This window comes from Scomber scombrus, chromosome 11, assembly GCF_963691925.1.
Source record: "Scomber scombrus chromosome 11, fScoSco1.1, whole genome shotgun sequence".
Taxonomy (NCBI): Eukaryota; Metazoa; Chordata; class Actinopteri; order Scombriformes; family Scombridae; genus Scomber; species Scomber scombrus.
Window position 1 is genome coordinate 12,829,053 of NC_084980.1, and position 20,352 is coordinate 12,849,404.

Here is a 20,352-nt window from a genome sequence, read left to right on the forward strand (position 1 = left end):
TACAATGGCTTATCAGTGCAGTCTGTAACAGCAACTGAAGCACACAGTTAAAAACATTTGGGATTCAGTCAGACAGTGAAATGCTGCTCTGTGCTGCGTCTGCTAAGATATTCAAGCCGAGGGCACTTGTCTTTTGCTACTTCAGATCATTTCGCTCTTTCAGTTCTTTGTAAGAAACTTTCATATCATCTGCAACCTTCTCCCCCCCCCCAATTTTTCCCAGTTTGAATGTTGAGCCAATTAGTGTGCCACATTTAAATGAACACTATTTATTTGTGTTGTGTAAAAAGGTTGTTGTACAGCGACGGCATGTTTGTTCACTAATGTTGTCTGAGGGACGCTGAGTAGCAGTTTAATGCCACTTGAAAATCAAGACGATGCTGCCAACTTGAATTACAGACAGAATGTTTAAAAAACCTTATTATTTCTGTACTGAGAGATAATCAACAATTAAATGATCATATCTTGTACATTATGTCTCAGGTGTTTTAATTTTTCTGTAAGTAGACAAAATGTATTGTTAAGTGAAAGAGGCTGAATCTGCGGTACACTTCTTTCTCGCCCAAACCATTGATGTGTAAGTGTAGGTCACATTATTGGTTAGAATTTCAAGAAATGCTCAGTAACTTCTTAAAACAGCTGGGCTAGTTAAAAAAAAAAATGTTCCAGCAGGAGGACTATTTTCTTCCGTGAATTAATACACATGCTGCTCTAGTGAATATTTACAGTAGCAGGATGGAAGTAAACTCCAGTGCACATGTATATCCAAAGTGAAGGCTTTGTAGCTTATTTATGTATTTTTAATAGTTTTTGGAAACAATGGAGCTCCAGAATAAGTTAAGACACAATGTTTTAGTTGGTTTGGCTCTTTTAGTAGAATTTGTTGACAATGAGAAAAATATGAAATAATGCAGACTTACCGTTAAACTCCTTTTCTTGACTCCATTTTAGATCTTAACAAATGTCAAGTGTCATTTATTATTTTAAATGTGTTATTTAAGAAAAACTTTGTTTTCATATTACATTTATTTATTAGCTCTTTTTAGAACTCCCCTGTGATACATCTTGAGTGCTGCGGCAGCTAACGATTATTTTTCATTATAGATTAATCTGTCGATTACCGAAATAAGAGACCACACATCACCTCTGTACTGGCCTCCCTCCACTGGTTACCAGTGAAATACAGCATTGATTTTAAGATTATTGTATTTGTTTTTAAAGCTCTGAATGGTTTTGGACCAGCCTCCATCTCTGATGTCCTCAGCCTATGTTCTACATCCAGACCCCGCAGATCCTCTGATCAGGTACTTCTCTCTGTTCCACGTTCACGGTCCAAATCAAATGGTGACTGAGCTTTTTCCATCGCTGCTTACAGACTGGAACAGTTTGCCCCTCACCGTCAGATCTCCACTGTCACCACTTTTAAATCCCAGCTCAAGACCCACTTCATAGAATCACTTTTGAGTCCCCCTTTATCACAGTTAACTTTTCTAGTTATTTTGCTTTAATTATACAGTTGTGCTTTACATTTTTCTGTAAAACACTTCGGTCAACTCTCTTAAATGTGCTCTATAAATATAAGTCTATAAAATTTACTCTATTACGATCCCCCAAAGCCCAAGCTGATAATACCTAATGTCTCCCATGGTAATCTTTGAGCAATATAAATTCAAATGGGTTATTTTAATCTATTGATTGTTCGGCCACCATGAGCCACCAGAACAGTTTCCGTGTTCACGGGCATAAAAGTGTGTGGATTGCTTCTGGAGTGACTTACACCAATATTATAAAAGATATTCCTTCATTTGGTGTTTTGACGATGATATCGGAAACTGCTGTCTCACATATAAGTCATACATCTTCCACATACAGTACAATATGTGCTATGGTGTTGAGATGTGGAGGCTGAAGGCCACAGCATAAGATACAGACCAATAAGTGATGTGACTCCTCATGTTCTTTATGGAAGTACACGTTATGTTTCTCCAGTCATTGATTCAGGTTTTTCTTTAACTTGTCCCGTCTGAACATCTTCCAGCAGACGATTCCCTGTGAAGTCAACACCACAATCGATCTGTGTGGTTGTTGTCTAATGAACAGCTTCAAATTCAGTGATTCACTGCTGCTACCAGACACCCAACCTTAACCAGGTTACCTTAAAGGTGAGAGTCCGGTTAAAAGTTCACAAGAAAATATCCTGTCAGTAATGTTGACTATCCTTATCTCAGGCTATGAGGAAGGTTAAACATCCCAACAGAGAACAACCCTCAGTTACATTTGTAACAGAACAAGAGATTTTAACGGCTACAAAACATCTCGAGGCTTCATCTTATTCCCAGGAAGTTTGCAGATTTTCATCGAATTACCAGTCCATCCCACACAAGCATAGTTTTGACCTAGAGCATGAAAAATAATGAATGTTCGCCGCCTCCTAAAGCGCCTACACCTCTGCTTGTGCCCGGTGGCCTATCCAAACTCACAGTTACACATTTAAACAGCAAATGGATTTTATCAGTGTAAACAACAGCTGAAGGGTATAAAAACATGAAGGTAAAAGGGGATCTTGAATGATGGGTTTTTGCTACGATTTACAGATATAAAATCAGAAAATGGCAAATAATGAATATCACCCTTTATTAAGCTATTGGAATCAGACTATTTATTAGATGGACTTTAGATAGGAAAGACAAAATAATGAAAAGTACCACTACTAATTTAGTGGCTTGTAACGACCTCAGACAGGAAGGAGGACTCAAACGCTTAACTCGAAGGGAATTTATTAAACAAAAAACGCTCTCAAGGAGGATGATAAACGGGAACCAAAAACGCTCACTTGGAGGACAGAATGAAACAAGGCTTCTCGGGCTGCATGACGCTGACAAGACAAAACGAACTGACACAAGACAAGGGAGACAAGGACTATTTGAACATGAGGTAAGGGGACACAGGTGGAACCAATCAGGGGCGGGGTTGACAATCACAGCGGAGGGAAGGCACACAAAGGGAGGAAGTCAGGATCTGAAACAAGAGGGAAAAGGTGAGTACAAAATAGAACAGGAAGTGCATGACAGGACGGGACATGGGTGACTTGACTAAATTAAAACATAAAGGACCAACACATGACACAAGACAAGACATTAACAAATTTGACGAGACATAACATGGCTTCAAAAGTTGAAGGTCTTTTTGGTTGAAACATTTGTTTCTCTGTTTTGAAGATCATGGTACTATAGTCCTGCATGACCCAGCCCCTATCAACAGCAGAGAGCTCGAGCCTTTTCTCTCCTTCAGACTTCATTATAATGTCATCTTAATAACATACGTGGTTTAATATATTAATCAGATAAATCATTTGAATGGAAGACATTCAAAGCAGTCTTCCCAGCTCATCTCTGGCTCTCGGTGGGCAGATGTTAACATTAAGCCCTGAAAGCAGAGGGAGAAAAGAGTAGGATCACTAACCTGCATAATCCTACCTCCTGATGTTTCTATCAAGAGGCCCAGAGTGCAATGTTCATTATACAACTAAAGCCTCACTACACAGCGAACAGGATCTTCCCCCAGGATTCCTCCCTAAGCCCAACTCTCAAGTCGCATTGATGACAGGCCCACACAGATATCAAAGGAACAAGGCTTTTGTGATAACTAATGGCTGCAGCCACCCTGGCTTCTTTTAGGTCATTCTGTCAGAGGGAGCAGAGCACAGAGAGGGTCACTCGTACACCTTATTTACAAAGACACACACTCGTCACCCATCAAAGCAGCGACTTGCATTCATAAAGTGGGGGATGGGTATGGGTGTTTTCTCCACAGCCTGTGGAACTGTGACAAGCCCTCAAATAGCAGGTGTCAAAGAAGATGCTATGATTTAAATAGCTCGCTGGAAGAAAAAAAAGATCCCAGTACAACGTAAAGATTCACCGGTTGTTGATTGATTTTCGTGAAATCTTGTCAAAATGTCACACAGAGCCCTGAAAGCAGCAGGAAACTGTCTTTTCTTTATAACACACAAGATGAATTTGTCCACTGCTTACATAGACCAAATGTTACAATGTCACATTTCTTCTTTTTTTTTTTTTAAATTCAATATAAGAAAAAAAACATTTCTGACAGTTAAGTTAAAATAAGATCGAAACATCTCTGCGGTTCCCTTAAGTACCAACATGGCATCAATGATATTAATTCAAAGCTACAAAAAATAAGCTTTTCAACCAACAATAAATGCACATTCAAATCACTGCTTGTAACTAAACCACCTATAATGACAAGTAACAGTATAATTGGACTATTGTTTTCATTTGAAGGTGGCGCTGTGGGAGAATAATACAGTAATGATTTGATTATGATTTGTGTCCAGTTGTGGTGTGTTGTATTTCCTCTCAGTAGAATTTTTTTTTTTATTAAAGGGGGATGGTGTTATATTCTGACATACAATCACTAAACATTTTACTAGAAACATCTCAGTTTCATTGATATCAACAAGTGTTTCTTATATTTTGCCCATGCCTTATATTTGAGGTGGACAAATTATTAGGAACACTTTTCAATATAATGCACTGCACCCACTACGACCTTAATAATCATAAAGTAGAATTATCACCTTTCTGACAATGTTAATAAGAAATGAAAGTATAGGGTTAGTGTGTTTGCAGAGCTATTGTACTGGATTACATTAGATTCCTCCGGTGTTCCTGTTAGATGGCTCGGTGAGTGTGTATCTGGGGTACCTGCACTCAAAGTTTGTAGTCCCTATGATTTGGGTTACAAGTGACAGATTGGGAACATCAGTATGTAAGTGTATGGTTGTACATTATTTCCATAGATATAGACATGGAATTACATTTAATCTGTAGCAAAGCGCCATGTGACTGTAATAATTTCAATTTACTGAAACATTTCAATCTTGTTGTTTCCATTACAAATTTAATTAAAAGATTACGCCTAATTTCAATTATTTGAGCTCCTGGCCACAGCCAGGCACAGGGGCTCACTCGGTGAAGTCTTTTGGACCCTTGGGTGGCATGATTTCAATTAAGTGGAGGTGCTTCCTCTGTCAGATTAAAATCAATGGCTGCCATGAGGTTAGATTGATTTCTACAGTAATCAGAAAATCCTTCCCCTCTCTGACTGGAGGTTTTAAATAGAAAACCAGGTGTTTTTCCACCGACATACACCCTCAACCATACATCCATCTGTTTTATTCATATGCATCCTTAACCTTCATATAATGTAATTTGGGTGCCAGTTTGGGCCGCACCCTTAACAGGTCTGGAAAAAAAAATCCACATCAATTGGCCTCCTCCTGCAGTCGTCACTCCTCGTCGCCCCTCCTCCTCCTCTTCTCCTCTCAGCGGACGTATATAAACACACTGATCCATCTTCCCCCAGCCTACCCAGTAACATCACGATAACCATTACGTGGAGCTCAGATGGGAGGGCGCACAGGCTCAGATTGTGGCTGGTCTCAATAGAGAGGGAGAGAGGGCGAGAGCGAGAGAGAGAGAGAGTGGGAAAAAAAACTCAGCAGTGAAAGAGACGCGCTGCATAACATTATGTCGGCATCACCTGTTGTTCCCGTCGATAAACGGTGAGTCCATCTGCTTAGCCTTTATCATGCTCGTTTTATTAAGACAATGCAATGTTAGGATGTTTTTATTTGCAGGATATTAATGTGTTTCCAAAGAGGTTTTTTTGCTGCCTGTTTTTTTTTCCACTTCGGGATTGAAAAGCAAACATCATGATGAAGCAAACAACCTTCGAGCTAATAAGGGGGAAAAAACATAAATAGCCACTGAGACAAAATCCCGACTGCGTCTGAGGGAAATTAAATGATAACCCTTTCCTCCTCTTCCTGCCTCGCCTGAGGGGAGAAATGTTTATCGTGTCGTCATGTTTGCCTTGATTTGAGAAGAAGGAAGAAGAAGAAAAAAGATAATTGACCTTACTTCAGATCAGGAGCAGCGTCGACTGCAGATTATACATGTCAGATATCAGTGGACTTGGGCTTTAAAACCTCCTGAGAGCAAACTTCGGTGCAGCAACAGGTGGCATGTTTTTTTCCCGGGCCTGAATCGAGGCGAGATGCTGAGGAGATGGACGTGGAGGAAAAGTAGGGCGTCATTCAGCACCGAGACACTGGACAGCTCCCACGTCGAGGGCTACAGTACTCGCTTCCTTTTAGCCGCGAGCTGGACGGAATAAAAGGTTCATTTCTCGCTTTTTGAAATAGCTTTTTCCCATTTATCATGTTGACACGTCTTCTGAATATTAACACCACCTAATGCTCAGCCTTCAAAAGCATCTACTGTTTGGAAATTGGAAGATTTCTTAGTGGTAGAACAGCAAATGTTTGTCATTTTAAAAAAAAAATCAATACTACATTAAAAATGAGTTCACTGAACATTGTGGATAATCTATTCTGGGGTCTCCTCTTGGTCTTAATAGAGTGCTGTTTCAGCTCAGCAGCTCCTCTTTTCATAGTTTGCACTCAAGGACCCTCCCTCCCCCTCCTTCTCTCCTTCCTTGCTTCCTTCCTTCCTCCCCTTGCTTCCTCTCACTAAACTGTCCCCATCTTCCCATCCCCCTCTTCCACTGACTCCCAGTCTTGTTGCATAGCTACCAGCTCAGAAACATACTGGAGATGCAGGACAATCTGTCTGTCTCTTCTCTCTCTCTCTCTCTCTCTCTCTCTCTCTCTCTCTCTCTCTCTCTCTCTCTCTCTCTCTCTCTCTCTCTCTCTCTCTCTCTCTCTCTCTCTCCATCCCTCTCTCTCACTCTCTCTCTCTCCCTCTTTCTCTCTTTCTCTCTCTCTCTGTCCAAATATGACTTATTGGAACACAAATCACTGGTCAGATTTCCAATTTCTACACCTAAATAGAGTAACCACAAATTGTGCACAGCTTAGGGTTTCTGTTCGTTGCATATGGTGAACAGCATTGACTCTAAGTGCTTTGCTGTGATCCTCTCTCTCTCTCTTTCTCTCTCTGTGTTCCTCCCCTCCTCCTCCTCCTCCTCCTCCTCCTCCTCCTGTCTCCCTCTTCTGAGAGGAGCTGAAAGGTTGGCATTACAACAACAAAGGAAGGATGGAATGTCAGCAGGCTTCAGAGAGAAATGGGTTCGAGGGAAAACACAGAGATAGGAATTGCATGTAATGTTTCCATCTCCGACATCTAAAGTTCACAACCTATCGGCACACCTCGAGTCGGTGGTCGGACGCTCTACAGCACCTGTGTCTCATACCTACAGAAGCTTGTTAACTCTTAGGGCTGTATAAGTGACACTGCAAAATTAATATGTTTACCATCAGCGCAGTGAAGGGGAGATTCACACTTGGTTGTTACAAGGTTCTTTCCTTTCCTTTCATTACAGATTGCGAGCCGTGGATGTGGAGCCACCTGCAGAAAGGAAGGGAAGTGTTGGTAGTGCTGAGTGGAAGACTAGTGATTTTGTTGTGATGCTGATCAAAGAACAACAAGTCCCAGTCTGCCTCTCAGTACAAGCAGTGATCTTCAGTCTACGTCAGCTTTTAACCTGCAGAGCTCTTCAGTTCAGAATCTATTCATGTTGCCTCTGTAGCCGAGTTTCCCTGTTTATTCAGCAACAATATGAGCCATGTCCTTTAAAAATGCACCCAAAAGGCTCTGGTATGTGCCTGTGTGAATGGGTGTAGCCTTAATGCTCAACAATGTTAATTATGAGCAAAACTGAAATTAAAAGTGTCATTTAAGTGCGCGCACACACACACACACACACACACACACACACACACACACACACACACACACACACACACACACACACACACACACACACACACACACACACACACATACACACACAATGAAAACTGCTCTCAAATCGGGGGGAAATGTTGTATTAATGGCATACTGCACACTTTGTATGAAACATGACTGAAATAATACATTGTTGATGAATAAATCTGCACTGGAGTGTATTACTTAGCTGTTATAAAGGTGATCTAAAACCTAGTGTAAACTTAATGTGTATTTATGCATTTTCTCACATCAGCATCAACACATTTGTGGCAGTATTGGATCTGAAACCACCACATACAGTGTACAACACACACCAAGGAGCTCCTTAAATACAAAAATGTATCCAATCTATCCTGTTCTCTCCTGCTAACTACTTCCCATCCTGCTGTCCAACATATTACTCATCTTAGATTAGATGGCCTGCTGCCAGAAACCCAATTTAACTCTTTGCTATGTGCAACACTTTTGAGTACTTAAAGGACTGAATACATGTCATCCATTAGTAAAGGGGTATAAACCCTTCTGTGGACTTAATTGACTGCCTTGGTTGCTGTAATGGGCAGCGGAGAGGCTACGCTTCTTGTCCTTCAGTAGTTTCTTCAGTATGTGTTTGAATTTGGAGCGACCAGGTGAATGAAAAACAGACATAGAAAAACTCTTTCTTATCCCAGCTGTGGTGTACAGGGAGCCAGAGAGGTCATTTTGGTGATAGTGTAGGACACAGGCATGCATGCATCTAAAGTCTATTGCACATAAAATAACAAATCACAAAACCAACAGCGCAGGCAATCATGCTCATTGTTAAAAAAAAAAACATTTGGAGGCTGACCTGACTCTGCATGGTGACTAACACATTGCTATGCCGCATGGCACCACAGAAACCACTCAGTGTGAACTTGGTGGCAGTGTTAGGGGCCCATTAGGACCAGAAATAATTAGAGAATGTGTCTCATGCACACAGTGTCCATTACTATATGTAGCCCTGTATTACCCCTCAGTGCCAGTATTTGGTCTGCTTATGAGCTGGATGCAGAGCCAGGCCTTTCTGAGTTTTGATTAATATCAGTAAACAGACCTGAGCAAATATAAGATAGCCACAGTCACTAAGACAGAAGTCTGAGACGCTCTCACACAGCAGAAGAAGGAACATATATGATAGAACATGCTCCTCTGCAAGTATAACAGCTAATGCTTTGTTCATGTAGACAAAGAAATGTAACTGACAGAGAAGAAAAAGACGTAAAAGACACATAAAATAGATTTCAATCAATCCAAATAACCAAGATATATTGTACCAGCTTTACATAAATATATAAAAAGTGAAGGAGGGGGAACAGATAATGTAGACCAAAAAATAAATTGAGGAAAATCATTTAAGACGGTTGAGGCTTCCAAAATTTGAAAAAATGATCTGTCATTACCAAGACACCTGCATGAGTGACCTGATCTTATACTGCTGAAGGTGCTGAAGGTGCTTTGTTGTGCTCACTTTGTTTTAAAACACTATAGAAAGTAAAGATTGTAACATTTATCATCAATATCACTGAAATCCAAATACATTTGAGCTACAAACCACCTGAATCATCTTTATGTCCACTGACTGTAAATGCAGAGCAAAGAGAAAAAAATCAATCGTTTCTAGCACTAATCATCATGATCACAGACAATCCTTACAAACCCTTTCCCTCAGAAAAAGCGTGCAAGGATTTAATTAAAAATGCGTCGTGGCTGGTCTCATTCACACTGCACCCTGTAAGTCTCCAGATTGGCGGCATGCTGGTTTTTCATATATAAAACCAGGGACTGGCTTGCGTTGCTAAGCAACACAAAGGAGTCAAGTGTATTTGTTTATTGGCCAATAAGAATGCAGACAAAGTTTCAAGGTTTTCTGAGAAGGTCCTACAATAATGTAACTCACAGGAAAAAAACAGAGCCATGCATTTTCTAATAACAGTCTTTCATACACATATCTGTGTATAAATAGTGTTATGCATAAAGGTGCTGCTTCCCTTTGAATCCTTCATAGAGCTCATAAAACAGCTTTCGGCCAGTTTGGTAAAAAAAGTAAACAGGTGGCTAATTTATTGTTGGTTTTAATCACACTCCCACACACATAACAAACAGAAAACCACTGCTGAATCTTTTCTCTCCTGTATGAAAGAGGCTTAATGAATGTAAAAATTAAATATATTTACAATTTACAGGTTCAAACCTTTTTGCACCCAATAGAAAGAAGCAGCAACAATGTGCAGGTTTCACAAAGGTGAGCAAAGTCACTTCATCTAGTTTATATAATTTAAAAGATTGAGGCCAATCAAACATCGTTTTATCATCACGTCTGCAGAATTTCAATACCTGCACAATCAAAGTTCTGTTGTTCATACCTCCTTCATTATAGTTGAATAAAACTCACTGTGCATTTTTCTCAAGATAGCACGAGATGTCTCCAGTGAGTTTAATCAGGATTGCTAAAGAGCATCGTGAGTTAAATATGTGATAGGCCATGCTCACTTGCACCGATAAATTAGGCACTCAGGTTTTCGTTTTGCCCCCAAAGCATGCACACCAATTTTGGTGAAATTCTTTCGACAGGGTTTTTGGATAAAGGTTTATGGCATTTGTGGCTCCCCCTCAGGCTTAAAACATTTTGGTAGACTTGTTCCCAAACTAAAGTTACCTATGAAGATGTATGATGATTGGACAAATGGTTGATGAGTTATTTGCTGAGCCCCACCCTTTGCAAAGATATTTTGAATGATGGCGGCCATGTTTTTCAACAGATCTTGCTAATTTATTATGGGTTATTAAATGAGTATCTCAGTTCCCCAAAATTGTATACCAAATTTGGTTTTGATCGTGTCAAATCCAAAAAGTAGATGTGATTACTGTCAGTTTTTGAAATTAGCAAAAATTCTATCTTGGAGGACCTTCATGGTCCAAGACCATTGAGGGCACTTAAGTCATGTCTTTGGTATTTTTTCTGGGTCTTTTAAAAACAATTGTACCTAAAATTGTCTTAAACTGTTGAACAGCTGAACAGCTCTGCTTGTGCAGACACAGAACAGTCCTATCATTGTATTTACTCCATGGACGAGGGGGCTGTAACCTACATGCATGCAACACTTACTACAAGATCACACAGCACTGTGTTTAAATGCAGGCTGCACTTTTAAAGTGCACACATGACTGGCTTTACGGGTATTGTAATGTGGATGATACAAATACTCTTAGTTAATTTAAGAAGAATATAGAATTGAAATTTAAAAAAAGGGGGGGCACTCCAGTTATATAGCCTATCTCTCTAAGCAAGACAGATCAATACCATGAATGATAGGCCTGGCTACAGACTTCAGACGGTATACTACCAAAACCACACCCTCAGCTCACAAACTATTAATCTACCAGCTGTCAAAACATAGAATCAGGAGTTTCTTCTCTGACATGTTCAGAGGCAAAAATATTCAGTGAGAAATAGGATAATAGCCTACATTATAATAAAAATTACTGTCATGCGATGTGTTACTTTAAGATTATGGTTTATTGTTTGGATGAATTTAGAACACTTGTCAGGTGATTTAGGGCAAAACCTGCAATATACTGCAATTGTGCTTCTTTGCTCAATTTGTTTGACAGTGAAAGTGATTTCAATGCAATAATAAACTGAAAGTAAAAAGAGTAATTTCAAAATTGGCCATTTATTACTTATCTTGTGTTGCGTACTAGTCCAGTTTTCATCTATGTGCTGGCACTGACACTATTTCCTAATTGATTATTGTTCCTCTCAAAATGCATACATTTCTTCAAACATCTGTAATGAAGACTCGTGATCTCAGTATTTCCAAACCCTGGTTGGGACTCTGGTCAAAGAGGGTCTTCTGTAGAGCACACTGAGCTGGACTTTCCAAAATTGAGTTTTTGGGCATTACAGCACCATCATCTGGCCAGCGAGGTTCACATTTATTTGGCAACAGTGAATATAAGGGTCCAAAAAATAAGGACATGTCTCCTTTTAATTGTAGGTCTTCAACCCACTCGGCCCCAATGCACTTCTGCTGCCAACAGAACAGGGACAGAGTCACACATCAGAGCCATAACTTGCCACATATGGTCCTTCATTTGTCCTATTTAGCCAGCATTTAAAACCAAAGCCAGGCAGATGGTTTCATGAAGAAATAAAACGGCAGAAAGTACTGATGGATGTGTAAAAGGAAATGCACAACAGGTGATAAATTGCATCAAAGACATTCTCAAGAACACAGATCTTGTGCAATGCATGTACTATTTGGGCATCCAGCCTGGCGTGATGCTATGCCAACTGTTCCCCTAGTGGCACCAGTCACCAACAGCACCTTGACACCTCGGAAGGCTTCTGAAGAATGAAGAGGCAGGCAGCAGTCAGTATGTGGTTACATGTGTGGTCAGGAGAGAACATGTTCTCTCATCAAAGCTGCGGCTGACATTCGATGTAAAGAAACAGATAACCCCTGCACTAGGATATCAGATATAAGCTGCACCTCATGGCAAATTTTATTGGCATTAAATAAATACAAATATTTGAGCGGGGTTACCTCTAACTATAATTTTGTAAGTGTTGAATGATTTTAAACACCAGCATGCCACCATTAAACAAATAATAGTAGAAAATAACAAGCAATCAGGACTAATTATGTGATCTCATGATAGTCTTTATAATTCTTCCTTTAATCAGCTGCACCAGGTATTGTTGCTGCAAAACAGAGGCCATGTGCTGCTTCTTTATTAGCCTGCTTTATGGGGCACAACTAGCCATTAGAAAGTAATCAATAATGATAATGTTAATGTTTAGCTAACACAGAGTGTCTATTGCTCTAAGATAAAATAGATATTTAGATTATTCTGATCTTGAATCATGTGCAGCGGTAATTACTAGTTTATTTTCCTCTGATTTCATTGGCCTTTAAATACAGATGCTAATCAGGAATCTGACTTAATAGACCTGCAAAAATGTGAGGCAGCACAACTAGAAGGAAATGTTAATTAAACTTTATCCTGTTAATCACTTGACTTTTTAGCCACTTAAGTGGCAGGGCCCTGGGGATGATGGTGTCGGTCAGTATGTCCACCACTTTGGTCTAACGTGAAGTATCTCAAGATTGCTATGAACTTTTGACATTCATGGTCCCCAGAGAATGAAGCCTATTGAATTTAGTGATCCCCTGACTTTTCTTCTATCACCACCACAAGGTTGAGGTTGTGGTTTGAACTATGAAATGGATTACACTGAAATGCCATAACCCATTTCCCCAAACATGTTTTCAGATGTGTAAAATACTATGTTTTTCCACAGAAAAAAGTACAATTACCTTATTAAAACCCTTAAAATGACATCTCTGCATTAATTAATATGCAAATATTGTTAATTATTGTCTCCTATTTCATTGACATTGTCAGTGTTTGGCTCTGGATGTTTCCACATCACACTTCTGTGAGTTGCATGCTGGATCCTGACTGGCTCCAAACTAGTTGTGATGTCACAAATCATGCTCGTAGGTTCACACCTTAAACTGAGATTTTCAGTGAAAAACGTTCTGCTCTTCAGCAGATGAATGTGAAAACTTCTAGTGTCAAACTATGCACATACATAATTCTCAAGGCGAGACAGACCTCAGCTCATATAACTGCATCAAGAGGGGCATTTCTCATTTAGTTACATGGTTAGTACACTTGCCGGGCCTGCATGTAATTCTGAAAATATTCACATTCTGTCTCAGCCATAGTCAAAGATGTAACATCAGAGGTCATAAGGTCAGATCCTTGAATTGTAGCTTTAAAGTGATGGATGTCATTATGTAAAGGAAAGCAACCCAATTTCAGGGGAAAAACATGCTCAATCTATTTCCTAACAGATCAAGATCAATTTTTCAGTATGCTAATTAATTCTATATTATAAATTAAGATCCAACTTTTAAGCATTTCTTGGTAATTTGAAGAGCTTAAATAAATGTGTTGCACTTCTTACACCGTAATTCATATGATGTTACAACATACAGTATATTCACTGTAACTGCTGTCAACAGTAACTGGACATCACAACCATTTTCAAGCATCTTTGTTTTAACGTTCATAAAAATGTTTCAGGTTATATTTACAGAACAAAACATACTTAAGGTCACAATGAACATTATTTTGAGCCCTGAATATATCATATCATTCAGATTTGGCAAATAATAAAGACTTCAGTTCAAAATACTAAACAATGTTGGTAGCCAATAATTTGAATTACATAAATAGTGTGTAGCACAAACACAGTTGAAACAACTTGACATAAACATCGTCATTTTCTGATATATTATTATAATGTAGAAAAACTTGCAGTTTACATGTTGCAACAGAAATATTATACATGACTTTTTAGAATAATCTGTGGTTCATATCCATGAAGTGAGACTCAGTCGAGTCTCATTGATGCCTATACACTTCAACTGAAATCTGAGTTCACTGTGATGGTAAAAATCAGCACACTGGTCAAATGAATATTACTTCAAGATTCAACAAACTGAGGCATACCCAGTGACACATATAAAGCACAGCAGACAAGTTTTGCCAAAATGTCACCAGTAGCACAGTCAGATATTCCAGATGAAATAAATAGCACAGGCATATAAAAGTGAAATGAAATACAAGTATAACACAGAGGTATAGGTAAGAAAGCGGATTATTTTAGTTTGATGTGTTGCTTACAAAAAGTATGAATTTGGAGTTTGAAAGTTGCACTATACAAATGTGATTTACCCAAAACACACGTTTAGCTCCATTTCATCTGCTGGGCTATACAACTGGTCTCAGACCTGCTTTATTTACATTGAAGAGGACCTAATAGTCATACATTAAGGTCAACTTAAAACTGATCATCAAAAACCTAGAGGTCTTGTAATGACAGAATGAAAAAACAACCTCTGGAAGCCAAAAAAAAAAATCAAAACCCGCCCAACAAAAAGGAAAAAAAAGAAAAAAAGAAAGAAAAAGTAGACGGGGCTTTCAATCTTGGGCACATCGCCTCCCACTGAAAGAGAAGAAAAATCTGTAACACTATAACAGGTAACGACTGGTCAGCATGTAGATGAGCCGTCAGCTGAAAATGAGACCAGACAGTCAATACTAGGTGGTCTTCACCAGGTCGTAGACGTGGATGTGGACGTCATCGTCATATTTGATGTAGTATACCGTGGGCTTAGCTGGAACCTGGTAGATGACCAAGCCTGTCCTCTTCAGACCGTTATCTGTGACGTACTCCACCTGTTTACCCACAAGGCTCTCTGGCTCCTCACCTGGCTTTCTGTCTGCCGGCAGTAGGTGTTTGTTCTCTGGATGAAGGACAGATAAACAATGAGATGATAAGATAGAGACAGACTAAGTTAGACGGTAACATGAGCAGGTGGTTCCTTTTTTAAGCAGCCAAAGTTTTTAAAAAAAGGCATGGTCACAGGATATAGCTAATTTCATATATTGCTGTCAACAAATCTCACATACAGAGGTAAACTAGCAATGAACTGATCCTACTTATAAGTACTAGTGAGTGTAGTGTGTACGGTAGTTTATTTAGAAACCACTCCACAGAGTAATAACAGCATTAAGAGTCTTCACTCTCAGGAGAGTAGCTCCTTGTACAGCAGATGCCACTTTGTACTTTACAATTTACAATGTAGTACAAAGTCAAAAGCTTGTAATGTGTAACACACCAAGCTAGCAAAGCAATGTAGACTAAACCCCATTCCTGCGCATGCACAGTGGCGTCTGCAAAGAACTACTCTCCAGAGTGTGACAATTTTATTGCTTTTATTAGTCCGTGAGCTGCTTCTCATGGTGAAGAAACATGTCAGCCTGTGCAACAGTGTGACTCACTGATGTGTTTTTAATAGTTTTTGGACAACATAGGTCTACGGCACAGAGGAATACAATATATTAGACTTCAAATACAAACACAATATTTGAATGCAACATGGATTCATTGTTGGTTTGGCTCTGCACATGAGATTTGTTGACATTGACAAAATATAGAAAACACCAGCCAGATCCTTTAAGATAATAAATCATCTACAACGTGCTTCAGTTTCAGTACCGGACTCAGGCAGCACACGTAGATCTCCGTCCTTATAATCGTCCCACAGCTGGTACATGTACAGCACTGGGTCTTTCTCGTAGGTGATATAATACCAGTGGGTCATGATGGGGGCTCGGGACAGCACCATGCCTCGCCACTCGTTTTTCTCACCGTCCTCCTTCTCAAACAGATGTTCCACAGCTCGGCCCACCAGCTCCTCTGCCCCAGGAGGCACCTTGATCTTATTATTCACTGCAGGGAGGACAAGACACTTTGATACACCTGTTAACCAATTTTTTTATTTTTTATTTTTATAGATCCCAGATGATATAGCATATTGGGACATTCAAATTCTATTATCTGACACTGCAGACAAAGCTCCAATACAATCTGCAAAAATCCTTGACAGGCAATCAAGTTGTGCTTTGTGTTAGCTCAGCTCTATATCACATTGAACATTCTTCAAAAGAATAATAAAAACTAATGACTGATGTGTTAGATATGACTTGAGTCTCAAGGCTCAAGTGTTCAGACTGTCATTGTTATGGTTTTAAGTGATAAAACATCACGTTCACATATATGATTTCCGTTTTTGCTGTTTTCTATGACCAATTATTTAATAAAAACTGATTCAACATACAGATGAGTTCAAGTTTTTACATTTAAGAAAAATCTAGTAAAAAGACAAAATATATCCTATGAAGTCATGACACTCACCAACTTTCTCTGCCAACACCTGGAGGTTGGACACTCGACTGTCTTTGAAAAGCTCAATGCCGTAGACGCAGTCAAAGCCATCGTATTTGACCATATAGAGGGAACTGTTAACGGTTAGGCGCTCCAGAACCGTGCCTTTCCACTTGGTCACGTTACCCTTCTCCCTCCAGGTGTGCTGGATCCTGCGGCCCAGCAGGTTGTCAGGATCTGGGCTCAGGGTTGACGCCGAGCTCTCACTCAGCTCTTCATTGCTACGCTTCCTGTGAGCATATTAGTATTAAAATGAGTTGGAGGTCGACAGTATGATGATCTTTGTGCTGTATTTTTTGAGTTACAGATGAACAAATATCTTTCATAGGTACACCTATAGTAGATATTCCTATTAAAGAAGACTTAAATGCCTCTAAAGATGCCATTATTACAATGAACACAGCAGGTTAACTTCACAAGTCTTCTCTGCAAACTATGGTGTAGAGGGGTCAGTAGTTGACATTCATTGTGAATAGAGCTGCAACGATTGATTAGCCAATCAACAGAAAATTAATGGTCAACTATTATGAAAGTCTAATAACTGTTTTAGTCATTTTAGTCACCAACATTTGCTGGTTGCAGCTTCTCAAATGTGAGGATTTTAAGCTTTTATGTGTCATACATGACAGCAAACCAAATCTCTTTGGGTTTGGGACTGACAAAACAAGAAATGTGACATTTTCCACAATTTTTGACTTTTTTTAAGACAATGCCATTAATCGATTAATCACGAAATAAGCACATTAATTGATTCCAAAGAAATAGTCACAAAACAGTTTAAATGGCATTGCAAAAAAAAAACTATTCAATGCAATTAAATGTTTTATACCAGTTTGGAGCCACTGGGGTAGAGGTTAAATTTAAGGAGGATGCAGGAAACTTTGGGATTAAAGTTGTTTATAAAAGTTATTAGCTTTGTAAAGTGTTTGTTTACAGAGCAGATTACAGTGTGTTGCTTCAAGGTGGTGAATCATAGAAAAGTCTACAAAAATACACAGCAATATATTATAAGTCAGATTAGTTAGGTAAGCCTACCTGCCCCGTTTCTTTGACATGTTTCCATAAATTCACACAAGCCTGTGAATCACAAAAGACACTCAGTTAGTGATTATGACAGAACCATTCACTAACTTGACATCTTAATCCAAGTTAATAAAGATATTTAAAGAGTACTATGATTCACACGGAGTCCTGAACCCAGCGGGTCCCGGACCTCAATGAACCACAGTCATGCAAATTAGCCAAGAGACCCGCATTACCGGATGTAAACAACAAAACTGCGACAATCCCAATGCTACTGCTAACTAGCACGGCTCGATGCTAACACGGACTACAGGTTATACATTTACACCGCTAACTAAATGGCTCATAAATGTGTAACTCCACCGAGACGAGCTGTATAAATGTCAGCGAGTCGAGCTGTCGTCGGAAATGTGTCGCTACAGCCTGTCTGCAATAGTGGGCAGCCATGTAACTAACATTAATTCATCTTTTCAGTCTCTTTATCTTAAACGAGACACATTTCTGAGAATTTGGCTCCTGCATTTCTACACATAAGCTAACTGAACAAAAGGAAATGCATCGCCATGTAAGCGCTGATTTTTCAGCCTGGTTGTTGTAGATTAACGCTTGAAATAAAGATTGACCATAAGGCATTAATTTACGCTTTTAATGTGCTCGACAAGTTCAATAGACGGGAGCCGGCAGATTAAGCTGTTTGCCCTACCTGATCAATAATTTCACATGTGTTTGTCTTTGCAGAGCAGATTCCTCCACCTTACGTAGGCTAGATACACGGAAACGATCCCGATGTGGACTACAAATACCAGAAGGACATCACTGCCCTCAAAGCATTCTGGGACTTGAAGTCCGTTTCATGCACTTCCTTTCAATTGAATGCAGCAGTAACAACTTTGTATCAATGAGACCACGTTAACATAGTCCTGTGTCTCATGAATACTTAATTACTTTGACGTCCACACCAACCGTTCTTCCCCCTTTTCGTTGTTTATAATTATTGTAAGACTATGAAAGTCTTAAAACTACATTTCCCATCATTCACCATATATTAATTCCACTTTAAAAATAAAAAAAAACTTCAGTCGTTGATTACTGCCCATTTCCCCTCAACACCAAAATAAGCATAGTCTATTACATTCATAGACAGAGATGGAAAATCATGTTTTTAAAAACAAGTCATTGGATGTAATCAATATAACCAATATAGCCTCAATATAGGCTAAAACGTTTCTCTATCAAATTTAAAACTTTAAATTGAAATTACATTCTTCTAGCACAGACATTTTTCTTCATTTTTAATTTAACATACACCATAAACCCTCAGTGTATATGTTTACTTAAAACTAAAAGACATGTAACAATAATTTTAGCTCAGTATTTAGAATATCTGTGAAAGACACAGGTACCAGCCCCAGCCATTTTATATATTATATAATACACCACAATCAATAATATTTTGACTATTAGCTATCAAGATAGAGTGCTGAAAAAAGGAAAGATGGGTTTCACCTGAGGCTGAAATGCTAATATCTTCCACAAGATGTCAGACTAAACACAAAATCTCTGCCACTGCCCCTGTTAGAAGACTTGAGATGATGGAATGACTATTGTAGAGAGAGAAAGATGCAGTACCCTTGGGTGCTTGTCTGACATCTTTTCCAGGATGAAAGCTTTTGGTTTTATCTCGTGCCAAACCACCTGTATGTGTATGACTCACCTGAGATGAATAAATCAAGTGCATAAACCTTTGCCTCCTTTCTGTGGCAATCACATAGCAATAAGTAGTTACTTTTACATACATTCCTAAATTAAGGATGGTTTAATTCCTTAAAAATCCTTTATCAATCCATTCTTTCACATTTAGTTCTCTCATTTTAGTGTGAAATACCAATATTTTGACAAACTAATACCCATTTAGCAAACATTACACCCATTCTCTGACCAAATCCAATAGCATCAACAAAGTATAAATACACATGGCTTGCCAATCAAATAAAAATCCAAACAGTTTGTTTTCATATTTACGGTCAGTTTATATGATCAGGATTTGTTCAGGGGAACAAAAGGGGTAATGGGGAGATGTGTGCTATCAAGATTTATTTCTGCCCTAAAAAAGTTGAGTGAATTACTCTGCAGATACAGATGGAAGTGCTGTGAGGTGTGAGTCTGTGTTGTTGACCTGTAAAGCTGACAGCCAGTGTAGTATCGACACAAAGCTGTCCGGCATCCAAGGTTGCCTCCTCTTGTCCTTGTTGTTGTCACAGCAACAGAAAAGGCCTCGATGTTGGAGAAACTGGCTGGCTTCTTCTTTTTGTTACATTTAGTCACAAGAAGCCATACAGCAGGCATTCAGTAAATCAGTAGAGGTCACTCAGTTTTCAGGGCAAAAGGAGGTGGAGTGAACCTGCAACTCTGCACATATCAGTCACATCTTTGTCACTCAAATGTGTTGATTTAAACTGTGTTGCTGTTTCTTTTTTTCTTTTTTTAAACTCTATTTAAACAAAGACACGAAAAGAAATGTATGTATGTATGAGTCTGCGTGCAAGTAAGGAAGAGTTTGGACAATTTATCCCCTGAATTGTGCAGGCGATGGAGCACTTTAAATTGAATGAATCCATGGCGTATACACATTGACGAGGTATGAATACGTTCTAGACTATATTGCCACATATCGTCAGAAAGCTCTACTCCCAAATCTTTCTCCCATGTCATTTTAGTTTTATCCCA

At 39.1% G+C, this 20,352-nt stretch overlaps 1 protein-coding gene across 1 annotated transcript; it reads right to left on the reverse strand.

Annotated features, from left to right (window-relative positions):
* Nucleotides 1-13,867: 13,867 nt before the first annotated feature.
* On the reverse strand, nt 13,868-18,389 carry LOC133990459 (spindlin-Z-like). The gene is made up of 5 exons (XM_062428784.1): nt 18,329-18,389; nt 17,638-17,679; nt 16,573-16,832; nt 15,874-16,107; nt 13,868-15,118 (listed from the first exon to the last, which is right to left on the reverse strand). Exons 2-5 carry the CDS (start codon nt 17,655-17,657, stop codon nt 14,913-14,915), a joined length of 720 nt encoding a protein of 239 aa, XP_062284768.1. The 5' UTR covers nt 17,658-17,679; nt 18,329-18,389; the 3' UTR covers nt 13,868-14,912.
* Between the last annotated feature and the right edge of the window lie 1,963 nt (nt 18,390-20,352).